This window comes from Alexandromys fortis, unplaced genomic scaffold, assembly GCF_014885135.2.
Source record: "Alexandromys fortis isolate MF-2015 unplaced genomic scaffold, M_Fortis_MF-2015_v1.1 scaffold_85, whole genome shotgun sequence".
NCBI lineage: Eukaryota > Metazoa > Chordata > Mammalia > Rodentia > Cricetidae > Alexandromys > Alexandromys fortis.
The window spans coordinates 786,277-814,056 of record NW_026067975.1 but is presented as its reverse complement, the minus strand read 5'-3'; the positions used below and the strand labels follow the sequence as shown (position 1 = coordinate 814,056).

Below are 27,780 nucleotides of genomic sequence, written 5' to 3'. Positions count from 1 at the left end.
TCTTACACACACATATCATATCGAAAAAGTATTATCTTACACATATCACACACACACACAAATATATTCTTAGGTATCTTGATCTTAAGGAGGTCTTATGAAGGTCATCACACTGCTGTGAGCAGATCCGTCCGACAGCCAAGTCGTGTCCAGTAGTCAGTAGGTCACAGTTTGTCCTATATCTGCTGGCCCTTACACTTTTCCTCAAATTTTCCTGAACCTCGGATTGCTGGACATTGCTATAGTTGACCCATCGGCATTTGAACACTCAGAGTTATTTGTGCTTAATGCCTGGATGTTATGAATCTCTGCAAAGGGGAGCTTCTCTTACCAAAGTGGGGAGCAGCAAGACCTGCACAAGATAAGGCCAGTCAAATCCCAGTATGGATGGTGATGGTTCTTCAAGGCTCCACCTCTATCCACGGAGATACTGGCAGTGGATGTGTTGCAAGTAGATTGTTCATGCCCCAGTAGGTGGCCACACACCCATGTGCACACTGGGCAGTACTCATCAGACTCGGTGGGCTATCACTAACAAAAATAAATTATAAAAGACATGAAGCTGGTGGGGAGATGAGGTGTAGGGCATGGGGCAGGGAGGAGTTGGAGGGAGGTAGTGTAGATGGATATGATCAATATATTTTGTTTGTAACTTTCAGTGAATAAAAAATTTTATTAAAAATGGCTTTTGGTTGCCCAGTCCCTAGAAGACACGTTATCATCACAAAGGATCTCATTTCTTCCAAGTCCAGGCACTGTGACTTTTGTCCAACTCCACCGCACCACCCCCAGCACCTTCTAGTGGTTGGCTCCTCTGCTGGTAGCTGAGGGACAATGACAGGATCCTCCCTTATTTCTTCCCCATCTCCTTCCTCCCAGCTCACACCCACAGACCTAGGTTGCTACAGTGCTGTCTCCACCCAAAGCTTCCTCTGACATTGGGTTGGACACCATAAATTTGTGCCATGCCTTACCCCTGCCTTTTCTCGTCTCAGACTCCCATAAGTGAAGGCTCGCTGTCTTCCCTGATGCCTGCATTGCTCAAGCTGCACTGCAGATTCCTTGTACATCCCTCTGACCTGCTGCACGGGCAGGTCCTGGGGGCACTTCCTGAAGAGATCTACCCTCGAGACAGCAGTGAGCTTAAAGAAACAGTGCACCCTGACCCTGTGGTATATGTTCCACAGCACTGCAGCAGGAATAGTATGATTAATGTTAAAACATAAATACATGTTATATTTCTTAAAGTGACCTATTTAATAAACAGAATTGCTAAGCATTGTTGAGGGCATATCTAGGGTCACTAATATATATGTGTGTGTAATGACCCTATATATATGTGTGTGTGTGTGTGTGTATGTGTGTGGTATATGTAACATATAATGTATATCCACACACATATTTGTACACACATACACACACACACATACACACACACATACAGGGTACTACAAAACAAGAAAAATAAGGAAGAGCTGCTCTTGGGTGAGGTAAATATAAGGAGTGTGAGCTCACAGGCCTCCCTCACTGACATCATTCAAGCCCACCTGCAGTATGACTATGTCTGTCCACCTGTTCACTCTAACATCTGCTGAGCTCCTACCGTGTGCCAAGTACTGTATTTGGGGGGTGGGGGGTGTCGAGGGCAATATGGTATGTCCTACCATAGTACCTGGCCTAGCAGTCAGACAAAAAGCTTTCTCAAAATGGCTCTTTGATGAGCTGTCCTGAATGAGAAGGGCAGAGACATGTCCATGGTCTCCGGCATGGCCGCAGCACCAAGTGCAGAACTGTCAGTAGACAAGCATTTTCTATATCAGAAACTTAGGGTCAGCCTGATGAGTAACATTGGAGAAAGCCCCAGAGAACAGTGAAGAAGACCAGCATGGGAACAATTCTAATTTCGGCCCATCTTCCTTTCCTCAAGCAGCCCCAAGTGCCAGGAAATGGGGCCCCCAAGACAAATCATATGTGAGATAGGCCATTGCTTACCTCCCCACCCACATCGGTGAGGCCTTGAGGGATAATGAAGACAGCATGTGATTGGCAGAGGGAGACCAGATCTTTTCATTATGAAGCACTAGAATTAGGAAGTAGAATCCAACCAGAACGATCAAGCCAAAGACCAAAATAAAAGACGTACATCTGCTCTTCTGAGGGAACCGGGGAAGGGGTCTGAAGGCATCTGAGGTAGAACTGGGCTGCAGTTCTGCTGCGTGGAGCATAAGTGGGAGGAGCCCCCGTGGGCACAGCCCCTGACTCCCAGTAGAATATAAGTGAGTGGAAAGGATGCAGTCTCCAGCCCCCACCTAATTCTCCTCTTTGAATAGGGAAATTGCAAACTTCACAATTAAGATTATTTAATATGTATCAATAATGATACTCATACATCTTTGCTTCATCATAAGAGGGGATCCTGGTAACAAAAGTCAGTTTAACACAGAGATACTATTCCACATACTATTCCATTCCTGAGTATTTCCCGGAGGGAATAAACCACACATTCCCTAAAGCCTTGGACATGAGTATTTATAGAAACTCTAATTTAGGATCATAACAGAACAAACAACCTAGCACCAACCCAAGCGTCCATCAATCAAACATCATGCATCTATATGGTGGAATATATTCACCACTTAAAATGAACTGTGAGTTGAGAAGCATCAACGAGTGGATCTCAAAATTCTTATGGTAAGTAAAAGAAGCCAGGCAAAAAAAAAAAGAAGCATATGCTGTATATTTTGATCTATGTGATATGAGTGTGCCTGTGCCTGTACGTGTGTGTGTATGTGTGTGTGTGTGTGTAATTTCTCCCTAGGGAGTACCAACTAATTCATAATGAGAGATAACATATCAATGTTTGCCTGTATGGTAGACATGTATGAAGAAAGACAGCAAGAAGGGATCACCAAAAAAGGATGTGGAAATTTGGAAGGTGATGAATTTGTTCATTGTCTCACTTGTGATTATGGCTTTAGGGTGTGCATGGTGCCAAAAGTGAGAAAACTGTACACTCTAAATACAGGCTATTCCTGTGCTCCAGCTACAACTGCTGAGTTGTAGCAGAGAATGTTCTGAAAGGCTGTACGGGGGGAATATAAATTGATGGCTCTCTCGTAGGAAGCAGTTTGGCTTTTTCTTTGATACTACTTTTAAAACTGTATCCTAGAGACATAAAATGAGATACTACAGTTCCACTCCTGGATCATTTATAATGGTGGGGAAAAGCTAGGAAACACTAATGTATCTGATAAAAAAAAAAAAGCCCTGTTCCAATAAATCATGGAACCTCACATACTGAAATATTATACAGCCATTAAAGGCCATGCTTATGAGAAGCTTTTAATAACCTGGAAAAATACTTATGTGATAATGCCAAGTGGAAAGCACCAAGATATAAATTGTATATATGGTATGAATTGAATTATGTAAAATTATGCACAGAAAAAGTCTCTGAAATATCTTTCGGATTATTTCTGAGTGATAGAGGGGAGGGTATGGGTGATTTTTAATCTCAATGCAAATTTTAAACTATTCCTATTTAAAATGCATTTTCCTTAATTTTATACAATATGACTATATTTCTAAATTGTGAAATAAATAAGCTATCTTCAAGGAACTCCAATTTTTTTTTTTTTGTTCCTTGAAAAAGCAGGCTCTTCCAAGGCGAAGAAGCAGATTGCATTTCTGCAGGCCTCGGATCTTGCGGATGTTGGAAAGACGCTTTCCACGAGCTCCAGTCTGTAGGTTGAACCCCCTTCTCTTTGTTTTCACTTATAAATCACCTAGAGACGCAACTGATTGACAGCCCACGTTATCATCTCACTGCTTTGTATGTTTTGTTTAAATCTGCTTCTATGCACATTTCAGGATGAGGCCTCGAAGGCGAAGGATGGGTCTTTGCTTCTGCACAGTGCCCATTCCACCTTGCCACGGGATTCAAGAGACATCGGGATGCAGACACAACACCATGCTATGTGTTGTTTTAATAATAGCCATCCCTATGCCTTTTTACCAAAACCTCAGCAAAATAACAGCCTAGGCTATATGGATGAGCAACTGGGTGGTGGCGACTATCTTTTCTGGAGACCATGAAATTAGAACACGGACAAGCTGAATCTGACCCCTGGAGTTTTCCCGACTTCTCTGTTTGAGCAGTTGGAAACACTGGGGCTCTGTGGCCACTCCACAGCCTGTGAGTTTATGTCGTGTGCTCTTCATTTTTCTATCTCTGTGGTCCAAACAAGGATTTGTAAATTTCTATTCAGTGATTGATAGGGGGAAAAGTTAGGAAATTGCTTGAGAAATGACTATGGATCTTGTTCTGCATTCTCTATTGTAATATATATCCAAGAGAATTTCAATTTTCCAAGACTCGCCAGTCTATTAAAAATGTGTTTAGTTAGGGTTACTATTGTAATGATGAAACACCATCACCAAAGGTAATCTTGGGGAAGAAAGGATTTATTTGGTTTACACTTCCACACCTCCAGGCCGTAAATCCTCTGCTGACTTTGAACCCTGAACCACACCACTTCCCATCCCCAGAGCCCTCTCTAACTGCACAGCCCCTCAGAACTCCACGTGTTCCAAGGTATCTCCTTTAACTGCTTCGTTCATTCCTTTGTATGCGGGTGACAGTTCCGATGCTGAAGCATCACCGGGAATTAAGAAATGAGCCCTGCTGCCTCACAGAGCTCGCTGTCTGATGGGCCAATTGGGCTTTTCAAGCTAAAAATGAGAAAAGGAAGATTGCATGAACTCTTCCCGAGGCAAGTGCAAGGTAAAGTCGAGCTCAACTACGGAGAATGAGAAACCCGCATTCAAAAGTTATCGAGGAGAGGAGTGTTGAGAGACTTCTCTTCCTAGAGTTTGGGATTTAGATTAGATAGGGTGGAGAGTGAGATACCCAGGGGCCTGCAGAGGGAGGAAGTGAGGCTTCTTAGGAAAAGAGAACACCTGCTTGTGCCCCGAGCTTTAAGTGTCAGGGGTAGCAGAGCTAAGGCTGGGGATCTGGACAGTCCTGGAATGCCCTATCTAGAGTGAGCAGCCCCTGTGGCCATCACCTCCACCAACCTCGACGCCAGCTTCACTCCCAGTCTCCGCTGTGCTTCTGCACAGCCCCCTTCATTTAATACTTGAATCTGTCATCCTGTTGGTTTCTCTATCAAAGCTCGTATCATCTTGAGGACAAAGAACTGTCGTTCAGATAGACAACATTTACTGAGGCATGTGCCTCAAGGAGTCTGCTAAACCCAGAAGGAGGGAGAAGGGGGATTATGAAACAGACACAGCCTTGGTGGGTTTGCATTCGGGAGATGATATCCTAGCCTGAATAGCTCCTGGAGCAACAAAAAAAAATTACCAGCGAAAACAAATTGCATATTTATTTAATTAAGATTTTTAGTGTTTCAAGGAATCCTATTACTGCTGAATGACAAGCAGCATTGTGCTCAGACTTTTGTCATGTAAATGTTGCATTTATGCATCAGCTTTAACCTGTCAGCCATTCACGATATTCTTTAGAGAGCTTCCTCTCTGTTTGCTTCATGGTTATTGCTTTAATCCTGAAAACAAGAAAAAGGAGTGTCCAGTCCATGTGGGACATCCCTTAGTCGGCCTTCTGTGTTGCGATTTCAAAACCAATACTTCAACAATAAAGCAGAACAAACTCTCCCTCAAAGAGTAGGATGTGAATGACAATACTCTCCCTGTTTTCCCTGACACCCAGGGCCAGCAGATGTCGCTAACAAGACAATCACCATGCTGGGGCATTTCCAAGGGGTGGAGGCCTCTGGCAAGCCCCAGCCCTCTTTCTAAGGCATTCAAATTGTTCAGGAGGGGAACATAAAAAAGTCACACTCTTGCTTTTAGTAAGTACAGAGTAGAATCATGTTGGGAACATGATTAATACACACACACTCACATGAACGCACACACACACACACACACACACAAATAGGGTTTAAATATATAAACCCATTACCTCACAAGAAGCTGCATATAACAGCAAAGCAAGAAAGTAAGGGTTCTGAAGTCAGTGATCAGGGTTCAAGTACTAATCCATTAGTTATGGCTCTCACTGTTTCCTCAAATATATCAAGATATGCACCTCACAGTTCTTTCAGGGTTGACATGAGCTGATATAAGACAGTATCTAGAACATGCTGGTCTATAGTACAATGTTTTTGTGTTAGCTGCAGGGCAGTTGGGATGTAATTTGACAAAACAGAATTGTCTTGCGATCTTGTCTATTTCAACTTTCCTGGTGGTTCTATATATGTTTTTCTTAGGGTTCACCTTGTTACTTAGCTTCTCTAGGATCATGAACTATAGGTTCAATATCCTTTGTTAATAGCTAGTATTCACTTATGAGTGAGTAGATACCATATTCATCATTTGGAGTCTGGGTTACCTCACTCAGGATGGTGTTTTCTAGTTCCATACATTTGCATGCAAATTTCAAGATGTTATTTATTTTTACCGCTATATATTCTAATGTGTAAATGTGCCACATTTTCTTTATCAGTTATTCTGTTGAGGGGCATCTAGGTTGTTTCCAGGTTCTAGCTATTAAAAATAATGCTGCTATGAACATAGTTGAACAAATGTCTTTGTAGTATGATTGAGCATCTTTTGGCTATATGCCCAAGAGTGGTATTGCTGGATCCTGAGGTAGGTTGATTCCCAATTTTCTGAGAAACTGCCATACTGATTTCCAAAGTGGTTATACAAGTTTGCATTCCCACCAGCAATGGAGGAGTGTTCCCCCTTACTCCAGATCCTCTCCTGCATAAGCTATCATTGGTGTTTCTGACAAAATTGGGAACATGGGGGTGCAGGGAGAAGGGAGTGTGGAAAGGAAGAAAAAGGGAGAAGGGGAGGAGGGAGGAAAACTTGAGGGAATGGGATAGTCGAAATGGAGGAAGGAGAGAAATGAGAGCAAGGAAAGAGATATCTTGATTGAGGAAGCCATTATGGGGCTAGCAAGAAACCTGACTCTAGAGAAATTCCCAGGAGAGGGTACCCAATCTGGCCTTGCCCTGTAGTCAGACAGATGAATATCCTAAATATCACCATAGAATCTTCATCCAGCAACTGATGGAAACAGAGGCAGAGACCTGCATTGGATCACTGGACTGAGTTCCCAAAGTCCAGTTGAAGAGAGGAAGGAGTGAGACTATGAGCAAAGACATCAAGACCATAATGGACACAGCCACTGAAACAGTTTACCTGAGCTAATGGGATCTCACCAACTCCAGCTGGACTGGGAAGGAATAAGCATAGGTCCAAACTAGTCCCTCTGAATGTGGTTGACAGTTGTATGGCTGGGGCAGACTGGGGGTGGGGAAGCACTGGCAGTGGAACCAGAATTTATCCCTACTGCTTGTACTGACTTTTTGGGAACCTATTCTCTTTGGATGGATACCTAAGTCAGCCTAGATATAGTAGGGAGGACCTTGGACCTTCTCCAAAGCAATGTGCCTTTCCCTGTCCATGGAGTCGACGGGGGTGTGGAGGGTAAGTGCAGGAAATGTGAGGATAAGAGGGAGTGGGAACTTGGATTGGTATGTATAATGAAAAAGATAGTTTGTTTTCTTTTTATAATATAAAATATTAAAAAAAATAGAATTGTCTTCAGAGTCTTACACTCCTGTGTTGTGGGATTCCCCTCTGAATGCTATGAATACTATTGGTTAATAAAGAAGCTGCTTTGGGCCTACTGCAGCACAGAATAGTGCAGGCAGGAATTCCAAGCAGGTGGAGGAGATAGGCAGAGTCAGTGAGATGCCATGAAGCTGCAGGAGGAGACAGATGCTGGAACCTTGCTGGTAGACCATTACCTCATAGTGATGCACAGATTAATAGAAATGGGTTGATTTAAGATGTAAGAGTTAGGTAGAAATATGCATAAGCTAATAGGTCAAGCAGTGTTGTAATGAATATAGTTTCTGAGTGATTATTTTGGGTCTGGGCAGCTGGGAAACAAATGAGCAGCCTCAGACTACACCCCTGACATTATGTTTCCCTCCAGCCCTCGGGTCTAACTTACCACAGTCTTCCCAGAGTTCTCTTACTGGATGCAGATCCTTTCATAGGGAATATTTGGGATTTATTCTCCAGGAAAGGAGTGTCCCCTGTCTCCCTGTCCTTTCCTGAGGCATAAAGGCCACTTTATATAAGACCAAAGTCAGATATAATAAATCAAGGAGGAAATTCAAGCCCTTCCTCAGAGACAGACATACTTAAGGTGAGAAGGTCCTTACTCTAGCTGCCTTAGGAATGGGATCAAGGTAAGTCCACAAGAAACCTGGCAGATTTGGTTTTATGCACTGGAGCCCAAGATTCCATGCAAGAGGGGTTACCATTCTTTGTTTTCATGCATTTGGGGAGCCAAATCATATGTGGAGGCCATCACAGGACCTAGCTAGTTTTTTCAGTATCATCAAACCCTTGAGAAAGCCATCCCAACCATATAAAGAAACATTCGGATGATCGCAACATTCAGTCAGGGTCACAGACATTATAGGGCAGAGGCTAACTATTATCATTGACTGTCTTACTTAGGGTTGCTATTGCTGTGAAGAGACATGGTTCATGCTGCCATGAACCATGGCAACTCTTATATAAAAAAAACCACTTAATTGGGGATGCTCCCTTACAGTTTTAGAAGTTCAGTCTAGTATCACCATGACAAGGAGGCATGCAGGCAGACATGGTGCTGTGTTGCGGTGAGCTGCTTGTTCGTCCCGGCCACCCAGAACCAAAATAATCACACAGAAACTGTAATAATTAAGTCATTGCTTGGCCCATTAGCTCTAGCTTCTTATTGGCTAACTCTTATATATTAATTTAACCCATCTCCATCAATCTGCGTATCACCACGAGGTCGTAGCCTACCAGCAAAGTTTCAGCACCTCTATCTCTGGCGGTGGATCCATGGTGTCTGCCTGACTCCACCCTTCTCTTCTCCCATGCTATAGACCAAACCAGTTTCTTTATTCATTAACCAATAAAAGCAACACATAGACAGAAGGACCTCCCACACCAGTGCTGGAGCTGAGAGTACTATACCTTACAAGAAACAGAAAGTCAAATGATAGTCACACTGAGGGAACCTTAAGCAAAAGACCTCAAAAGCCACTTCCACAGGGACACTTCCTCCAACAAGGCCATACCTCCTAACAGTGACACTTCCTCTGGACCACCACACTAAGCCATCTCTAAGTCCCTGGGCCATAGGACCTATGAACATAGAAAACTGTCGCTGCTGGTTTGTTGGTTATCAACAGAGAACCACAGTGCCAGCCTCTTACAGTCCAAGCTTTATAACCTTGAACTTATTTTACAGCCAGCTCTTGGGCTAAGATTTATTGTGCCCATTTTTGAGATGAGAACATGAGTCCTGAGCACTTCTTCAGCAGCTTCCAAGTAACAAAATCCAGATCCAGACACAGTTCACGTTCCATGCATCAGTTACCAGAACTAAGAGAATCTTTCAAATAATCAGATGTTATATTCAGTTCCAGCAATTCTTATCTGCATATATTTTATGTGCTGACAACACTCATGTCTGAAAAGCAAGTTATTTGTCCAAAATACATATATACACTAAATCCCTGTGAGCTGGCCATGATACAAGGCTAAGCTGATGGGCTAATTCACAGCAAGCTGCACCTGTGACAATGAGTCAGCACATTTAGTCTTTCAGAGAAAGGGCAGGATTTTTACTAGTAAGGGTTTCAGTGCCTTACCTGGAATATTTGAATGCCCATAGTAACTCAGATCTGTGAGCGCTTGAGACTGGGGGATAGGGGATTCCAGTTCTGTGGCTGAAGACAGAGCTAACAGCTCCACAAATTCACATATAGGTGCTCTGAGAAAATACTGAGAATAGATACTCAAGAAATCTGGCTACGGTCAGGGGTGCCAGATGTCCCCCAGACACCTGAAATTACGTGGGCTGCAGGCACCAGGCCTAGTTCAACTCTTTACACAGCCAAACGGGTCCTCCGTAGCCCAGACATGGTAAAGGAACTGGGGCAACCCTGTCCTCAAGGAGCCTTCTGAAGCCAGATACAGAGGAGCGTTTCCACTACCTCTGGGCCTCTGCATCAGCAGCAGAACATTGCCTATTATATTTGCTCAGTGAAGTCTTCCAGGCCCAGATGGTCTGAAGGCGGGTTCTAAGTCCTGCACATGAGCACTGCGAGTCCCCAGAAGTCATATACAGACCTCCAAATGTCCCACGGAGCCTCATAGCTGCCAAGCAAGTCTGGCCGAATGTCTGAAGGCACCGAGTGTTCCAGTCTTGATGGATTTGCCCATGGGATTTGCAGAGGTATAACAAGGACACTTTCTGCAAACGGCTTCCTTGCTCAGCCTCTCTTGGGCTGGGCTTCCTCAAAAGCAGGCTCTGAAAGTAGGCTCCAGCATAGGTTTGGGGGGTGGTCCCAGGGAAGATGAGAAAGGGAGTACAAAAGTGATACAGGAAGAGAAGGGGGCCAGTTACCATCACAGGCAGCTGGAACTCTGGGTTCCTCAGGTCCCCTCCCTGCACGGAAAGGGAGTAGCGGTGGGGTGGGATAAGGATTTGCCAAATTTCTGGCAGTCGCTGATAAAAACAGGTACTGGGAGTGTAAATTTCCTAGAACTTTTGATCTGCCATGCCTGCAAAGAGAGGATGCCAGTGGCTAGAGAGAACCCATAAGCAAAAGACTGAATCTATTTGAATCTGGGCTGCAGACACGAGTAGTGGAGAGGCTCCGATAGGAGCCGTGACAGCCACCCTATGTGATTCTAACAGAGACCTGGCTGGCTCCATCCACATGCATCTTACATCTTGGCTTCTAGCAACCTGCCCCTCCTCAAACCTGATGAAAACACATCCGACAGAGGAAGTCGAGACAAAGGTACAGCATATCCTGAAGCTCACTTCCTTTGCCAGGAGGAGGCTCCAGCTTCTAAACCACGGCTAGCAGTTCTCCTTGATTCCACACTATTCTATCGTCCCTGCTCACGACAGTGGATCTGGTGATATAGCACAGTTGGCGATAGGGCCAGCCTTCTCTCATCCTCAGCCAGCTATTGGTGAAATATGGGGGCATTTTCGACCCATCTCGTGGGTACAGGGAGTTCTAGGAACACTCAGAGTTATGTGAAAATAGAAAACCCTAGTACCCCATAAAACTATCATGGCAGAGGACTGCCTGAGTTAGATTCCAACCGTAACCAACACTTAATACTGCTATACTGAGAGCTTCGTGTTCATTTTGAGCAACATCTACGTGGAAGTGGTGAGCGTATATGCTGAAATGCCACAGAAATGCTAAAATAACACACCCTGCCCATCTGCTTTACTCCTCAAAATTGTTGTTCGATGTACTTTTGTCTGCATGTCAGGTATTTCATAACCCCATGCTTTTGCTGCCATGACTGTGTGTGTTTGGGTAGTTCAACTATTGCTGGAGCATCAGAAGGTCAAGTACTCCAGAAAATTACAAAGAATCCCTTTCTAGATATACTGCAGGACTTCGAGAAGAAACCAATGTGGCAGATTTGGGTTGGGAGGTGCAGCCTCAGAAGAAAGGATTGGGTAAGTCAAGGCAGAGAGGTGGGTGTGAGAACCCCACCCCACCAATCTTTTCTTCTTATGCACATTGGTTGTGTCTGTGCGGGAGCTTCCAGGAAAGCCATCTTTAAATTTACAGCTCATCATCTAAAATAATTGAAAATATGGCGGCGCATAAGAAATGATGTTGACTTAGGAATCAGAATGTCAACTAGGTCTTTTCATTTCAAAAATACATACATCCCTTGGTGGTCTGAAGTTACTGTTAGGCTGAAATTTTTATAAACTCAACTCAAAGACAAATATTACAGAGCTACCAAATGTCACCAAGACACTTAGAGAATGTGCTATTCCCCCCATTAAATCAAACTATTCCATTGCAATTTCATCTCTAAGTTGCTGAATCTCTCTTTAGCTATATAGTCTCCTCCTTAGCAATATTTTAACTTTATAAAGAAGGGAAAGATGGAAGGACGCTTTAATCTCAGTGCTTCGGAGGTTGAGGTGGTCTGTTCTCTATGAGTTGCAGGCTACCCAAGGTTACATAGTGAGACCAAGTCTCAAACAAAAGTGGGTGGGTGAGTGGGTAAACCCATACCTTAAAAACAGAAAAAAAAATCCTCCTTCCTTTACATTATCAATAAAAGCACGAAGAGCCACCTTTTCAGCAACAGGACAATGTTTCATCTCTAGAATACCAGTGTTGCCCATGTGTCCAGTCAGCTGTTTGTGTATACCGTTTCTCGAGTTTGTCCTACCATACTGTTGAGCTGCTTCTTCCCAATGGACGGCAACCACCTAAAGTGTATTCCAGCCAGGTTTACATATTCTAATTTACTTTTGGTTACAGACATTGTCGAGATCATTTTATTCTTCTAACTGACCCAAAGTAGTCATCTACTCCAAAGGTGTGAGGCCCTCCATGGCCCGCAGATCCCTCTTAACACCTTCTGTGTCAAGGTCAGATGGAGAGAAGCAGGAGCCTCTCCGTTGAACCAGGCAAAGAAAAGTTTGCTGTAGCATTGATCTAAATAATGCTCTAGTGCAAACTTGATTGATGTGGGAGGTCTCTCTGTATACTGTGAATATGTTTTATTACAATTGGTTAATAAAAGAACTGGTTTGGCCAATAGCTAGGCAGAATAGAGCCAGGTGGGAAAGCCAAGCAAAGAGAAAGGGAAAAAGAAGATGAAGTGGAGAGAGGCAAGCCAGCAGCCACTGAGGAAACAAGATGTGAGGTAACAAGCCACAAGCCTTGTGGTAAAATAATAATAATAATAATAATAATAATAATAATAATAATAATAGTAGAAATGGATTAGTTTAAGTTGTAAGAGATAGTTAATAATAAGTCTGAACTAATAGGCCAAACAGTGAACTGGTGGGTGGTAGAGAAACCTCCTGTTACACTTGACAGTCTCCATCACCAAGGTGAGCCCTGAATGACTTAGAGGCAGTTATCCCACTGAAGAGTGCCAGCTGTGGCATGCACAACCCATGCACATCTGCATCACTGAAGAAACCGCTAAGCAACTGCAAGCAGCTATGCTTCTGAAAGCTCCCAGATTTCCCTGTCCATTTTTCACCTGGTATTTAAGTTTGGGGAAGGGACGGGCCTCGTAAAGACCTCAGAGGGGCTACTGAGTCAGTGAGCATCCTGACTCAGGACTCACAGAACGCTGTGGACTTTACGTCCTTCCCTGCACCTCCCCTGAGGAAATGCTCATAGGCTGTGTCTCATAAGGGACTTATGTGAGTGACCACCGCTGCTCAGATTCCCGTGCAGCATGAGTCTGGACCAGGCTGGAGAGAACTATGTAACATCTGGTAAGTCAGCCGTTTCCCTTGGCCATCAGCTGGTAGAATTTTCCCCTGTCCCACTGACAATCCCCAGAAAGACTATATTGACAAAACCTGTGTGGATTTTAAGGCAGTTTCAACTTGTGAGCATATCTGAAATCCATCCTTGATATCTGGGGGTGGGGTAGGGTCAAGATCACAGCACCTGCGCCTGAGCCTCTCCATCTGAACTTTATTGTTCTTTTTCACAGCAGCCACACCAGAGCAGGTCAGCTAACTGTTTTTTGGTGTGTGTGTGTGTGTGTGTGTGTGTGTGTGTGTGTTTGTGTGTGTAGCTCTTGCCGAGCCTGAGTCTTCTGTCCTAAGAACTGAGGCTAGCATGTACTTGTCTTCTTCAGAGTGTTCCCAGAAACATTGCACCAGCTGTAGAGGTGACATCACCGCCTTCCTATACATGCTCTCATTAGCAGCTGGGACACCTGGACGTGTTGGTGGCTATTGAATTTACGGTGACTCACATCGTATTGCTGCTGAATTCACAGCAAACATCTACTTCATTTCCTCCTTTAGTACAGGGAGGCAAAGCATTTGCACATTGGAATACATACTGCTACACATTATTTCCTTTTAATTCCTGTATATTTCAGCTTAGAGATTATATGGATTTGTTGAATTATGTATGTAAATTTTTTAAGGGTCTATAAATTTCATTTCAGGGTAATGGGGTCACTATGAAATATATGTGGTTAAAACATTGACTCTTGGTTCTAAGATCCTTTCTTCTTAATTCCTGTTACACAGCCTAAAACTAGTAAAGCTTGCATGATCCGTGCTCCAACCTTGATATCCCCAGGGCAATGCTGTTCCCACCTGAGCCAGAGTCGTGGGAAGAGATACCATGAGTGCATCTGGACCTAGCCCACATAAGGAATAGTAGGATTAACTAGAGAGCGGTTCTTACTTCTCAGAGAAAGGGAATTTCATGGGCAAAATCATAGCTACCAGGAATTTAACCTCCACTGCAAGCCCATACCTCTAGCTACTGTCCTCCAGGAGAGATCCTTCCTCATGCCAGCCTCGGAAGCTCTGGGCTTTGATTTCACTGAGAAAAAGTAGTTATTTCCCTGTGCATAAAGTCACGCATTAATGCTCAGACTTGAACTAGCATTTCCTCAGATCCCAAAGTGAATGTCTGGTTTCGGAGGGATCCCCATTCATGCATTTCTGTGGACTACAGACACAACCTGGAAAGCCCAGGTAGAAATCAGCAACCTCCCTCTGCTCCCTGATGCCCTAGAGGTGGGCTCAGAAATTCACAGGCCTCATCACAAGTAGCCATCCCACTTTAACTGATAACAAAGCTTTCCCAATTAAAAACCTCATTCTTGCTTCTACGTACACGCACATCCAATATTACAAATTGCAAATCGTTCCTAACGATCTGTTTGAAAAGCAGGCGTGCTTCATCCACTTAGGATTTGTACAGTCGGGGGATTAATAGAATGCTGATGGGAACAAGGAGGATTCAAGGGGCGACGTGGGAGAACATCAGATCTGCAGCCGTAGAGAGTTACAACTCAATTCTCACCCGTGCGTGACCGACAATGTTCTCCCACAGTATATGGTGTTCTGTGTTAAGACAAACAAGGCGGGACTCAGGATAACATGACTTCCTCTGGGGTTAATTTACAAAGGACACTGAAGTTCACATGCCAAATGATAAACGCTGAGGAACAGCATTCCACAGAGTGCTGTGTTGAGGAGGAAGTGCTGAGAGCTACACAGAAGCCAAGCCCTGTGCCTCAAAGTTTCCCGAAATTGCCTTGGTCCAGAAAAGAAGGAACATGATGGTGTCTGTATCCTCCCACAGCGGCAGAAACTTCTAAGACAAGGTTTTCTTCTATCAGGACACAGCTCTGAAAAGACGCTTCAGACTCACCACAGTTGGCATTCAGCATGGGCAAGAGCCTTGTTTTGAAGGACATGTAGCCAGCCACTGCCAACCTATTTTCCATAATAGAAGGTATGTCCCACAGACCATAGGATGGGTGCCAAGACTGGCTATTACTTGAGTAATACTTGATTTAAATTACTTGAGTGTGGTGTAAACACAGCAGACACCTGCCTTTCTCATATGTTCACCTACACTGACCCAGACAGTCTGCCATGCAGCTAGAGCATTATCCTGTGAAAGGCAGACCCCCAAAGACAGGAAGAAGAGAAAAGGCATCCTATGCCACTACCACTTGTCAAGGTCAGAGATGTTTCCTTCCCGATGAGATGATGAGTTGGAGCATGAGGATGCCAGTGTCTTATAGACTTGGGTCCAGAGCGCGGCAACTCCAAATTTCCCATGGAGGAAGCCTTTTAGCTGGAAGTGTGAGCCAGGTGACATGTGTGCAGATGATGCTCATAGCCAACCCATCCTTGGTAAGATTGGCTTGTTCTGGCCACACTGTCCAGTTGATTGAGAAAGCACATCAGAAAGCTATCATAGTGACAATTCTAGTCATTGTTAGTGGGGTGTTAGGGAGTGGCTTCCAGGAAGAAGCCCTTGGTGCCACCAAGGATAAGCAGAGAGGTTCTGAAGTGTTTGGTGCAGGCAGATACGTTGCAGGATGGAGAGGGTGGGAATGGAGAAATAATGAATGTTGAGGCAATAATTGTGCAACTGGTACACTTCGGGGAAAAATTGGTGGGACTCGGGTTTCCTAAGAGGAGATTTCCAGGAAACAATACATCTTCACTGGGGGCTCTCCCTGGCTCTCATTCCCCTCCTAAGGAGAATTATTGCAGGGAAGCTACAACTAAACTTCTGGAAGACAGAAGTGAAGATGAGGCAGGAGATTGTTCAAAGGGGGAAATGACAGAAGTATAATTAAAAACAAACAACCTTTATTCATTGCTTCTAATTAAAAGAAGGGTACATATCATTGAAATGTCCTATATATAATTCTAAAATTATTAATCAAGAAATGACCATCCCTACATTGCTTCTGATGCTGTAATTAAAGCATAAATAATTGGCTTTGCTTTTAGGAAAATATGGAGAATAAGAAGGAAGTCAGGATTTTGATGGACATTGCATTGGATCTGTAAATTGCTTTTGGTAAGAGTGCCATTTTTCCTATGTTAATTCACCTACCCAAGAGCACGGGAGACCTTTCTATTTTCTGGTGTCTTCTTCAGTCTCTTTCTTCAAAGATTAAAGTTCTTGTCATACAGGCATTCCACTTGTTTGGTTAGAGTTACGCCAAGATATTTTGTTATTTGAGGCTATTGTGAAGGGTGATGTTTCTCTGATTTCTTTCTCAGCCCATTTATCTTCTGTGTACAGAAGGACTACTGATTTTTTTTTGGTGTTAATTGTGTATCCTGCTACATTACTGAAGACGTTTATGAGTTGTAGAAGTTCCTTGGTAGAATGTAAACTATCATATAACCAGCAAATAGTGAGAGTTTGACTTCTTTTCCAATTTCTATCCCCCTTGATCTCCTTTTGTTACCTTATGGCTCTAGCTAGGACCTCAAGTGATATATTGAATAGATATGGAGAGTATTCTATTGACAATCTTGTGGCTGAAAGGTACTTAAGGAAACACTCAACATCCTTAGCCATCAGAGCAAAGCAAATCAAAACAACTCTGAGATTCCATCTGAAACCTGAAAGAATGGTCAAGATCTAAAACACTGATGACAGCTAATGCTGGAGAAAATGTGGAGTAATGGGAACATTCTTCCATTGTTGGTGGGAGTGCAAACTGATACAGCTACTTTGGAAATCAGTATGGCGATTTCTCAGAAAATTAGGAAACAAGACCTAACAATACCACTTTTGGGTATATATCCAAAGGATGCTCAATCATACCACAAGTATATGTGCTCAACTGTGTTCATAACAGCACTATTTGTAATAGTCAGAACCTGAAAACAACCAAAATGCCCCTCAACCGAAGACGGGATAAAGAATATGTGGTAGATTTACACAATAAAGTACAACACAATGGAAAAAATAATGAGAGCTTAAAATTTGCAGATGAATGGATGGATCTAGAAAACAGCATAGTGAGTGAAGTGACCCAAACCCAGAAAGACAAATATCATATGTACTCACTCATAAGTGGCTTTTAGACATAAAGCAAAGAATGCCCAGCTTACAATCCACAATCCCAGAGAACCTAGACAACTAAAAAGACCCTAAGAGACATGGATCTAATCTACATGGGAAGTAGAAAAAAATAAGATCTCCTGAGTAAATTGGGAGCATGGGGACCATGGGAGAGGACCATGGGGCGAGAAGGAAAAGGGAGGAGAGCAGAAAAAAAAATATATAGCTCAATAAAAACAATTTAAAAAAAAAAAAGAAGGAAGCCAGGCAGATGCACGAGGCCTTAGTTGTAGCATCCTTTCGCTTTGGTTATGAGTGATCTTAGCCCCATTTTCTGTTCTAAATAAGAACCCACATTACCATAAACAAAAGATACCCAAAAGGAAACATAACTAAAACTTGGAAAATGACATGTACTGAAAACACTGTGCTTGCCCCTTTTCAAGCAGCTGGTGAGCTTCCTGAGAGGTAGCTTGGCTTTTGGCTCTTGGCTTTAAAACCCAGTTCACCATCTCTCCCAGAGATGAGCTGCGGGGGGCAATCTAAAGTCATGAGAGGGGATGTGAGACCCTGGACCAGACATGTGGGCTTCACTGTCCTTGCACGTTGTCTGAAAGACCAAAGTCACTGATTTCCTAACTTGAGATGCATGGAGAAGGATCCTTCACACTCCAAAATTGCTCCCTGTCCCCTTAATTTTATGTCTAGTCATGAGTGATCCATCCTTTTATGTTAGTCATTCTCTCAGTAGGTTTGGCACCATTAGTTACAAAGCAGACCATTAGGTGAGACTTATTGCATTCCAAAAGGGCAAGATTTGTAGACTGTAGTCTGAACCCATCCCTAAGAATGTTTAGGTCTGAGAACTTGAGGGTACAAAAAAAGTTGGAGAAATGAATGGCCATCAAACCCATATGCACTCAAGCTGGAGAAGTGCTTAGTCCCCCTCCATGCATATTCATAAGCTTCTAAACCACAACATGCTCCATTTCCTTCCTTTCTCCATGAGCATATCTGTCTTCAGGAGCCTCTGCAATGACAGAAAGACTTCCACACATCATGAACCCTGTGCAGGATGGGGTAATCCTAGTGACAAGCTATAGCCTGAGACTCGGCTATCCCCTCAGTATGCATTCCCTGAGAAACAAGTGTGAGGCTCAGTGGGGAGTAGTGGGTCCTCCTCTTCCCCCCAGCAGTTGAAGGAATAGAAATTTTGCCTCTCCCCAGGGTAGGCTGGAGGAGAAACCTGGAGCATGAGGCTTAAGCTTCCATCAGTTCCTTGCTTCTTCTCCACTGACCTCTCAATGTCTTGGACACAATCCGTCCTCTGAATCCAGAGGGTCAAACACAAAAATGACAGAGAATCAGCAGCCCCCTAAAAGAAGACGCGCCCCTGGATGCTCACGTAGGGCCCACAGCTATCTACCTGCACCTATTTGAGCAGACCCTGTCCCTCACCAAACTAAAAGTTGATGAGGCATACCTTACTCACCAAACCAGAAGTTTCTTTGCAACATTTAGCCTGAGAATGAGGCAGACGTGTCTCTGGCATCCAATATAGGGTGCTAAGTGGTTCATGGCAGCAGGAGTGAGAACTCGTGAATACCTACCCGTGTTCTCAAACTATGCAAGTCCAGAGAAACCACTGCTCCAGATAAATCAGAAACAACACATCCTAAGACTAAGACTTCAATATTTCTGAAGGGTCTCCTTTCTCCTGCCTTCCAACTTTGATATATGTACTTACTTATCAAGGGTCTGGGGAGGGTTAATTGAATTAATATATGTAAAGTGCTTTAAGTTTGAGCAGAATGCACAATATAAATGAAAGTGTCACTAAAAAGGTTAATCTAATTTACATCTAACACTTTCAGTTCGTAGTGTTAATGAACTATATCCTTTTAGAGAGTGATTAATTTATAGAAATGTGATTATTTTTTCCTAATGCTATATATGGGTCAGCTTCTCATATTACTATATCTAATTTTATAGGAAAACTTGACGTTTTATAAATGAAGATAATAAATCAAATGCTCCTGTAATGGTTATAGTTCATTAATTACAAGGAGACATGTATTAGATTAACATGTATCTGTTTTAATTAATTTGATGCAATGCAGTTATCCATGAAACCTGGAAAATGTACACATCAGCTTGGCATAATATTAACAGTTTTGCTGGTGTCTGGCTGAAAACTCTGGGCTTGGCACTGCTGAACTCAGTGTATGACCATGGGGACCATCAGCAGCAACGTGGCATGTACATCAAAGAACTGGGAAGGAATTTCTGACTAAATTCAAACTTCAGAAAATATAATTAACTGAGTCTATAAAGACAAGATGAATGGAGAATGATCTAAGGTTTTGTTTGGGGGGTTTGGAGTCCCAAAGTCTCAACACAAATTTCTTAAATATGATCACTTTATTTTCTTAGCTACTTTACCCCTTCAAAGGACAGGCAGAGCTGTCTACCTGAATACCTGAAACTTCTGAGGTACAGGACGTGGGCACCATGGAATCCTTCCTGCCTATAGAAATCCAGAAGCCCAGAGGATCAGAGTCCAGAGACCCTCCAAGCTCATCAGTGAAACCAGACGACAAGAGCTGACAACCACGGCCTTTCTTTCCCTAACACCCCATGGTGATTTTCTAGTCAGACTTGAGCAAAGGCTGCGTATTTATTTATCCACATAATGAAACAAACATCGTGGGAAAAGAGTGGCAGAAGACACAAAAAAATGTGCTTTTATTTTAAATTGACAATTTTCACATGACAATTCAATGCAATGACTCCAAAGAAATAAGTCAAAATTGTGGCTGATTAGACATTCTCAGTCACGGCGAGACCAGGATCTGCAGACTCCAAGTGCAATTTAAAGGGGCATCTTGGAGGGCTGACTCCTTCACACGTCTTAGTGTGTGGTTAATGTCCTGAGCCCGCTGCAGGGTTGGGTATTTTAAACCCCTGCAAAGCAGAGGCTGTAAGCTGGTAGGGAAGTGGCCGGACCAAAATCAAGAAGTAGCCTGGTGGCGAAGTAGCCTGGTGGCGCGGGTTGACTCCTGGAGCACTTCCGAGAGCTATGAGAGGCACACTCTCGAATAGAGAGCTTAGCGAGGGTCTCAGAGGGGTGAATGGCACATTTCCCTTTAGGGAGCCACAGTCCTCTATGAAAACAGGTAGATGACATGCGCTTTGAAGGGGGAAAAAAAGGAGGTGAAACATGGGAGAACAAAGCCCTACCAGAGAGTAGGTCATCAGGAGAAATAGTGAAGCACTGTCCGCCCCAGAAACTCTTGGAACAACAACAACAAAAAGCCCCCCAGGTCCTCCCTCAGGGCAGTTTCACCCTTGGTAAGAAGTGGTCCAGGAGCCAGCTCGCTGCCTTCTCTTCTTGAGGTGAGATATCACAAGTTGGAAGAATTTTGGAAAAAGGAGACAAACAGGCTCACTCCAAATCAATAAGGGGGAGGGGGGGCTAAGAGTGACGCTTCCACTAAATCAGAATCATGCAGCAATTTGGAAGGATTCTCAGACCTACCAGTCAGTAGCTTTGGATCCCATGGAGCCTCTGCGACCTCCCTCGGGGCCTCCCTCAAGCTCACAGCAAATCACTCTGCTAAGCGGGGCTACCTGAGCAGGGATGCCATGTTGACCATACTGTTCTGGACTGGGAATTTCAGTTCTGGCACATCTGTGAGACGTTGAACAAGTTCTCTTCTTTCATGGGGCTTCTGATCCCTGCTCCTAGAGTCTGTAAGAGGGTCAGACTGTGACAAGAGCTTTAAGAGGGCGTCTGAAAGGTAGCCTGCTTTCACCACGCATGAGCACATCTATCAGCTCTAGAGCTGGGATGCAGGCAATGTAGCCAAAGCCAAGTGAGCTTCCTCCTCAGTTTTGTCAGTCCACCAATCAAGGGCATTCTTACTGCTTCGCATTTACCTGTCCTGTACCCAGCCCTGTCCATTGACCCAGTCCCTGTTCACACACCAAGACCTGTTTCATTTTTTCCATAACTCTTCCGCTTCTCCTAACCTGGACAATCCCCCCTCGCCAGACTTTGGACGCTCCATGTTTGTTTTGGAGCTTGCTTTATTGTCCTGATTCCCCTCAGATAGGAAGATGGAGGCTGGAAACTATACTTGCTGACCAGGCTAAATAACAGAAGTCACAGTAGGTTAGGATGGTGCTAACTCCCTCACAGGCATTTTTCTGCCTTCTGCCTTCTGCCTTCTGCCCACTCCTGCCTCCTGTCAGTGTCGTCCCCACAGCTCGGTCCTCTCTTCTCCACAGCACCAGTGGTTTCAGTTCAGTTGCTACCAAGCCCTCCCCATGGTCCTTTCTCAAAACCTAATTTTCTGATGGAACCTTTCCCACGGGGTCCAATTAGTCCTGGGCTAGGTAATAAAGAAGAAGACGATAATGAGTCTCAAGCAGTCTTTTGGTCATCCTAGTTTGGGTCACCCTCATCCATGTAAATACAAATCATCTCAAATGCTGTGGATGTCACTGACGAAAAGGAACACTTAGTTGCTGTCTAGGACAGCAAGCTGGGAGGCAAGCTAGCAGCCCGGCAGATGATCTGTTTTTATAACCCAAATTGCCCCACATGAGCTCCTCCTCCAGGGACCAGAAGCTCTCCCACATCACTGGGGCTTGTACTTGGAGATACACTTGCTTATTTACAGGCGTACAGCACAGTGCCAAGCCTTACTCTGAGCTGGCTCTGCCTGAAGTTTCAGCCTGGCCATTAAAAAGGAAAGGTGGTTTCAAAGGCATTCAGAGAGCAATGAAAGGAGCAGGCTGTCTCATGACTTACACCAAATGTGTATGTGCACACGTGTTTGTATGTATATGTGGTGTTTGCTCATACGTGCACTTCCTCATACAACGAGAAACTAAAAGACAGAGAGAATCAGGTCTGAGCTGAGTACACAAAGCTTTTCAATTTCAAAGAAGTCAGAAAAGGGAAGCTTCAAGTCTTCAAGACACTATGCCCTGGTGTTTAGAGGGTTGACCATCAGAGTTAATGGTTTTTTCTTTTGTTGTTTTCCTGTCTTTTACACCACAATCTGAGATAGAAGCTTTCTGAACTCTATTCTGACAACCACCTTACGAGAGAGGCCTGCCTCTGTATCCCCACTTTATAGATGGGGAAACTGTGGGTTAAGGGATTAATTCGTTTGCCTAAGATTATCTAACGAAGGAATAATAAAGCCAAGATTCAAAGTCAAGTTTCTCCGACAAGTAAACACAAATTTTACCTTATAGGACAGAAGAAAAATCTAAAATGTTTATGGAAATAAAAAAAAAGGACAGCACCCGAGAATGCATGCGGGTGCATACACTGAGCTGGACCCTGTTTGCTGCTCATCTCGCAACTCAAAACCAGCCCAAGCCAGATTGCAGGCTCCTGAAGGCCCACATATCAACCTGGAATCAGGCAAGGAAACACAGGCTTGTCTGAGGCAGAGGCATGACTCTCTGGAAGGGGCCAGGCCAGGAAGGTTCCTAGAGAAGCCCATGCCCACATCTGGCCACATTTGGATGATAATGAGAATCAAGCTGAGGAAGCCCTTCTAACCATAAGACCAGAGGTGACTCGGTATAACTGCAGGTCAGAGGAGACACTAATTCAATGCAGAGGAAAGTTGGGACCCTTGTGCCTCAGTCAGAGAAGTGACCCCTAAGGGCCAGCACCACAGGAGTCCACAGCGCCATTCAGGACAGGTATTGAGTGTGTAATATTGTGCAGCATTCAAAGGTGGCTTTGAGTCTGTGGCTGAAAGGACAAGGCTGCTCCCTTAAGCCAAAACACTGGTTTGCACAGATACAAGCAAGTTCTGATTCCCCACCCCACACCCAGCTTGCTCACATGCCAGGTGAGACTGTAGTAACTGCACTCAAGGACTGTACTCAAGGACCTCTCTGCTGGGAGTCTGGCAACTAGAAAGAGAATGGATACTGAGCTCTTGATGCTGTGAGGTCACTGGCACTTTACCGCATGGCCCTTCAGGTGACTGGCTTCCTGGAGTTCATTGTCTTTCTCTTGGCTAAGTTGTGCCCCTCTCTAGAATGGTTTCCAGTATATATAAGCTGGTCTTTTCAAGAAATCTGAGAAGGGTTTGACTTTTTCGTCCTATCCTAGGCGTAGGAGGGTAAGGAAGCAGGCGCTAACTACCCAGTCTGTGTATTGTTTCTGAACTGGAACATGGTTGCACTGCAAGGTCAACTATTGGTAAAAACCCCCAACAACTGGCAGCTTCTGGGTCTTCTGCAGCAAGAAGGGAGAACACATTGCTATCCAGACACACCATCTTACAGGGGTTCACGGCCAAGAGAGCACTTCCAAACAGTTGTCCAGAGTGTGTGTAGTACAACTCAGAGGGTGTGTACAACTCAGAGGCTGCTTACAACTCAGAGACTGTGTACGACCCAGACAGGCCGCTCCATGCTCGTTCCCAGCTGTCTTCTTTCTGCCTGTGCTAGGAAGTGCATTGAGAAAGAAAGCGATCTCTCTGTTCAGTCCCTCTCACGGGCCCATCTTCTCTTTCTTGATGATGGGGATTGAAATGATAGGAACCTCAAAGACATCCATGTCAGAGACACAGACACAGACCACACAGTTTTATTGTCCCTCTCAAATATTCCTCGGGGATTATATGGTTTAGAAATATAAAATTTAAATGCACTGAAATAAGGAATGTCTGTCCTGTAAATATCAGCTCAACTGTTATAATAAATGTCTGCTGTAACCAAATATTACTCGTCTCAAAATAAATAAATAAATAGCAAATGGTGCTCTTTGCAGCCTCCTCGTGGTTGGAAGGGGAACGACAAGAAGAATTCAGAGAGTAGCTCTCATTCTCATGGCCCATAAACTCTTACAGTAGAACAACAAAAAGCTTGGCTTTAACCATGAAATAGATATGTTCTAAGTGAAGAAAATAAACGAACTTAGTTATTATATATTCTATATATAATAACTAAGATTATATATGTATAACACACACAGAGCCACACTCTAGATCAGTGGAAGCCTGCATTGCCGCTGATTTACTTTGTCTCCCTAGTCTCTGATTTCCCACTCTCACCGAACAACTAAGCAACTTGTTACACACAAGGAGCTCTCTTCTCAAATGACTTCTTCCCTGGTCTTTTCTTACTGTGAGCTCCCTACCCTCTTTGTCGACAAGGGCTTATAAAGATGCCACTTACTCTGCCACAAAGTGGTTGATAGCCCCAGAATAAAGGAATCTGCCTGCCTATCAAAGTGTGTGTACTGGGAGGAGAGAAAACCATTTGGACGTTCGTTGTTTTCTTTATTCTTATTGCAGCGTATCACATTGGTCCCTTTATACAGACATACACTTTCTAAAAGGCATTTTCGTGATGGTCTTTTCAAAGACGAAACTCCTTGTTAGGAATGGTAGGGTGGATGTTAGAAGGACGCTGCTGTATAAAACTTTTTCATATTATGCCACCAAAATTTAATAAATGAAAAGAATAGAAGTATCTGCCATCTCTAATTTATCACTTGCAAATGACAGGCAGGGCAGTTCTCAAAACCCAGACAAAGCGAATGGCCTGCTTCCCCAACTCTCCAGTCACCAGAGAGATCCAGTCTGCTGTGCGCTCCTCCCTGCTCTGCTAGCAAGCCTCTCTAAATCGGGCTGTCTCTAGTTGTGAGTCTTTTTCCAACAAGGACAAACCCCCAGTCTTCAAAATATCGCCAGTCAGGAATTTCAAGGACCACATAATCCCTCACCTTCACCTGACAGAAACCAAAAGCACATCCTCTTCGTCAACAGCGCAGAGAATCAACAAGTTACCACTTAAGCCGAGCGCTCCATCCTGAAATCAGTCAGAGCCTCCCCTGAGCCCACCACCAACCACCCCAACCCTGCTCCTGCAAAGCCTCCCAACCTTCGGCTACCGCGTGACCTTCTGTTCCAGTCCCGCCCCCTAGACGCTGGCTCCCCAGCAAGCGCTCCTCCCAGCGCTCCCTGGCAGCTGTCAAAGTCTGGGGCTCGCTGGCTTCTAGGTTCGCCCTGATAGCGCCAGCATTCATGAGAATCTTGGAGGGTTGGAGAGGTCAAGATCAATTAGAAAGACCAAAGAGGAGCTCCGGGCTCGGAAACTCGGACCCCTGGAGAAAAGCAGAGTGCGGCAGTAGGGACCATCATATCCCGCGCTTCTTCCGGACTCTGCCCATCATGAGGGTGTGCGTTCCCAGGGGACCCAGAGCCTGAGCTGCGGAGCCTGCGGAGCGCCCGGGTGCGGGCAAGGCTTTCAGATGCCTACAAGTTCCCAAGCCATCCCCAACCTGGAGTACCAGTCCTTCTCAGCTCGCTCCTCTGAAGATGCCCCTGGTTCTTGCCCCCAGGACAGGAGTAGACAGACACCTGTCCCCCGCCCCTCCCCCTGCCGCCTACAGCGCCCGTACCCGGGCCCTGCTCCAAGCATCTCTGAGCCGAGCCCGCGATGCTCCCAACCCAGCACACAGGGCCCCAAAGTTCTCTGCACTCCATAGACCTCGCCTTCTCCTTGGCGCCAGGACCCCGCCCAAAGAATGGACCGGAAAACCTCTTGGGTCCACAGCTAAGGGCTGACTTCGGGGACCTTGCGCGCGAAACCGAAGCTGCCACAGGAAAGGGTGGGTACTGAACGCGTAAGTCCGCGATTTGCACCCTCCAGCCCGCCTTGCCTGGCTCTTTCCTGGTGAGGAAAAAACTTCCCCAGCACCAACCTTTCGCCGCGAGGAGGCGGCGCCGCCGGCTGTCCCCGCCGTCGCCACTGCCGCTGCTGCTCCCCACGCCCAGCGCCAGCAGGAGCGGCACCAAGCACAGCCTCCTCGGCAGCATCCTCGCCGCCTGAGCCGCTACCGAGCTCCTGCCGCCGCCGCCGCCTAACGCTCGCTGCCGGTGTCCCCCTGTGCCCGCCACGGGTAGCCTCGCTGCAGCTTCTGGGTGAGCTACAGGCGCCGCCGCCACCGCCCTCACCCTCGGCCTCCGCTGCCCTCCGCCGCGCCGCTCGCTCGCCGGCAACAGCAGCACTCACTGGCGCGGACCGGAGCGGCTCAGGCGCTCACCCCGGGACGGCCCGTGACGTCACGAAGGGAGGGGGGTGGTTCGTGCATATTCATGAGACGCGGACATTGGCGCCGGGTTGTGTGCTCCTCCGCCTCTCAGCTCAGGCCCCCAACTTTCCACAGCCATCCCCAATGCCAGGCACTTGTATGATCCCCCTCGGTCAGGCGCAGGCTCCCAAAGGACCCTAAAGGGAGGCTCCAAGGAGCCTTAGGGTTTGGCGTCCCCGCCGCACCTCTCCAAACTGCAGCCGTGAGGTGCAGTGAGCTTCTCCACAAAGTGATCACCAGCGACCTGAGGATCTTCTGTAAGGACGCAGGCGACCCTATCCTGGTGTGCCCTTTGAACCGACCTCCCTGAGGAAGGGGCAGGATACTGTATCTCAGGGCCCTGCCCCTGGCTGTTGGTCTAGAAATGGACGCTCTATGCCGCCTGGTCTGGGGAGGGCGCCAGGCTCTCGCTAGAGCTGCAAAGCGCTGGTGCCTCTAGGAGTTGTAGGGCAGAGATCGCCTAGGACCTGCGTGGCAATGCCAGGCTCTGCGCCGTCTCAGTCACTGCTGGAGTCAGGGACTAGCTAAGATAGAAAAGGCTACCTTCAGTCTGCAGTGGGAACCACATTCAAACTTCCCCCTCAGAAGTTAAGACTTTTTTCCCACTGTCTTTAGAGCATGCCATGCCTTCTAAAATCTCAAGCCGGGGAGCATCGTCGTTGGAAGGTGGGATTCATACTGTTCTCCACACCTTCAAACACACTCGGGCTTCAAAAGGACCAAGACCGTTCCCAGCAAAACCAACCAATGGCTCACAATAAATCACTGGCTGTATTTCACTAGGTGTGCTATTTTCCCACAATTCAGGGGTCAGATGGAGTTGAGAAATGAAGTAAATAAAAAAAAAACATAGAAACAAACAAAATTATGCCTTCGTTCATCATTCATTCAAGACATTTCCTGAGCACTAAACAGATTATGAATCCAGGGTCGAGCAATAGAGGACACAAGGGTTTTTTCCCCCTTCTGAGAAGCCAAAAGGGGGATAGACACAGTTAAAGTCCACATGCTATGGTCCTAAACATTCTTCATGGTCCTAAACATTCTTCATGGTGTTGCTCAATGTGAGCCTTTACAAATCAATTACCCAAATGTGTATATTGCAACAGCGACTAGACAGCATCTCATAATTAATAAGTGTGGTTTAAAGCACACAAGCAAGCC

The 27,780-nt window shown here is 45.2% G+C and overlaps 1 protein-coding gene across 2 annotated transcripts in view; it reads right to left on the bottom strand.

Moving 5' to 3' along the window:
- Nucleotides 1–26,529, bottom strand: part of Clstn2 (calsyntenin 2) — a 554,741-nt gene extending 528,212 nt beyond the window's left edge. For both annotated transcript variants that reach the window (XM_050157231.1, XM_050157230.1), the window contains exon 1: nt 26,227–26,529. In XM_050157231.1, the coding sequence (XP_050013188.1) occupies nt 26,227–26,341 (115 nt within the window). In that variant the 5' untranslated portion in view covers nt 26,342–26,529. The remainder of the gene's footprint in view (nt 1–26,226) is intronic.
- Between the last annotated feature and the right edge of the window lie 1,251 nt (nt 26,530–27,780).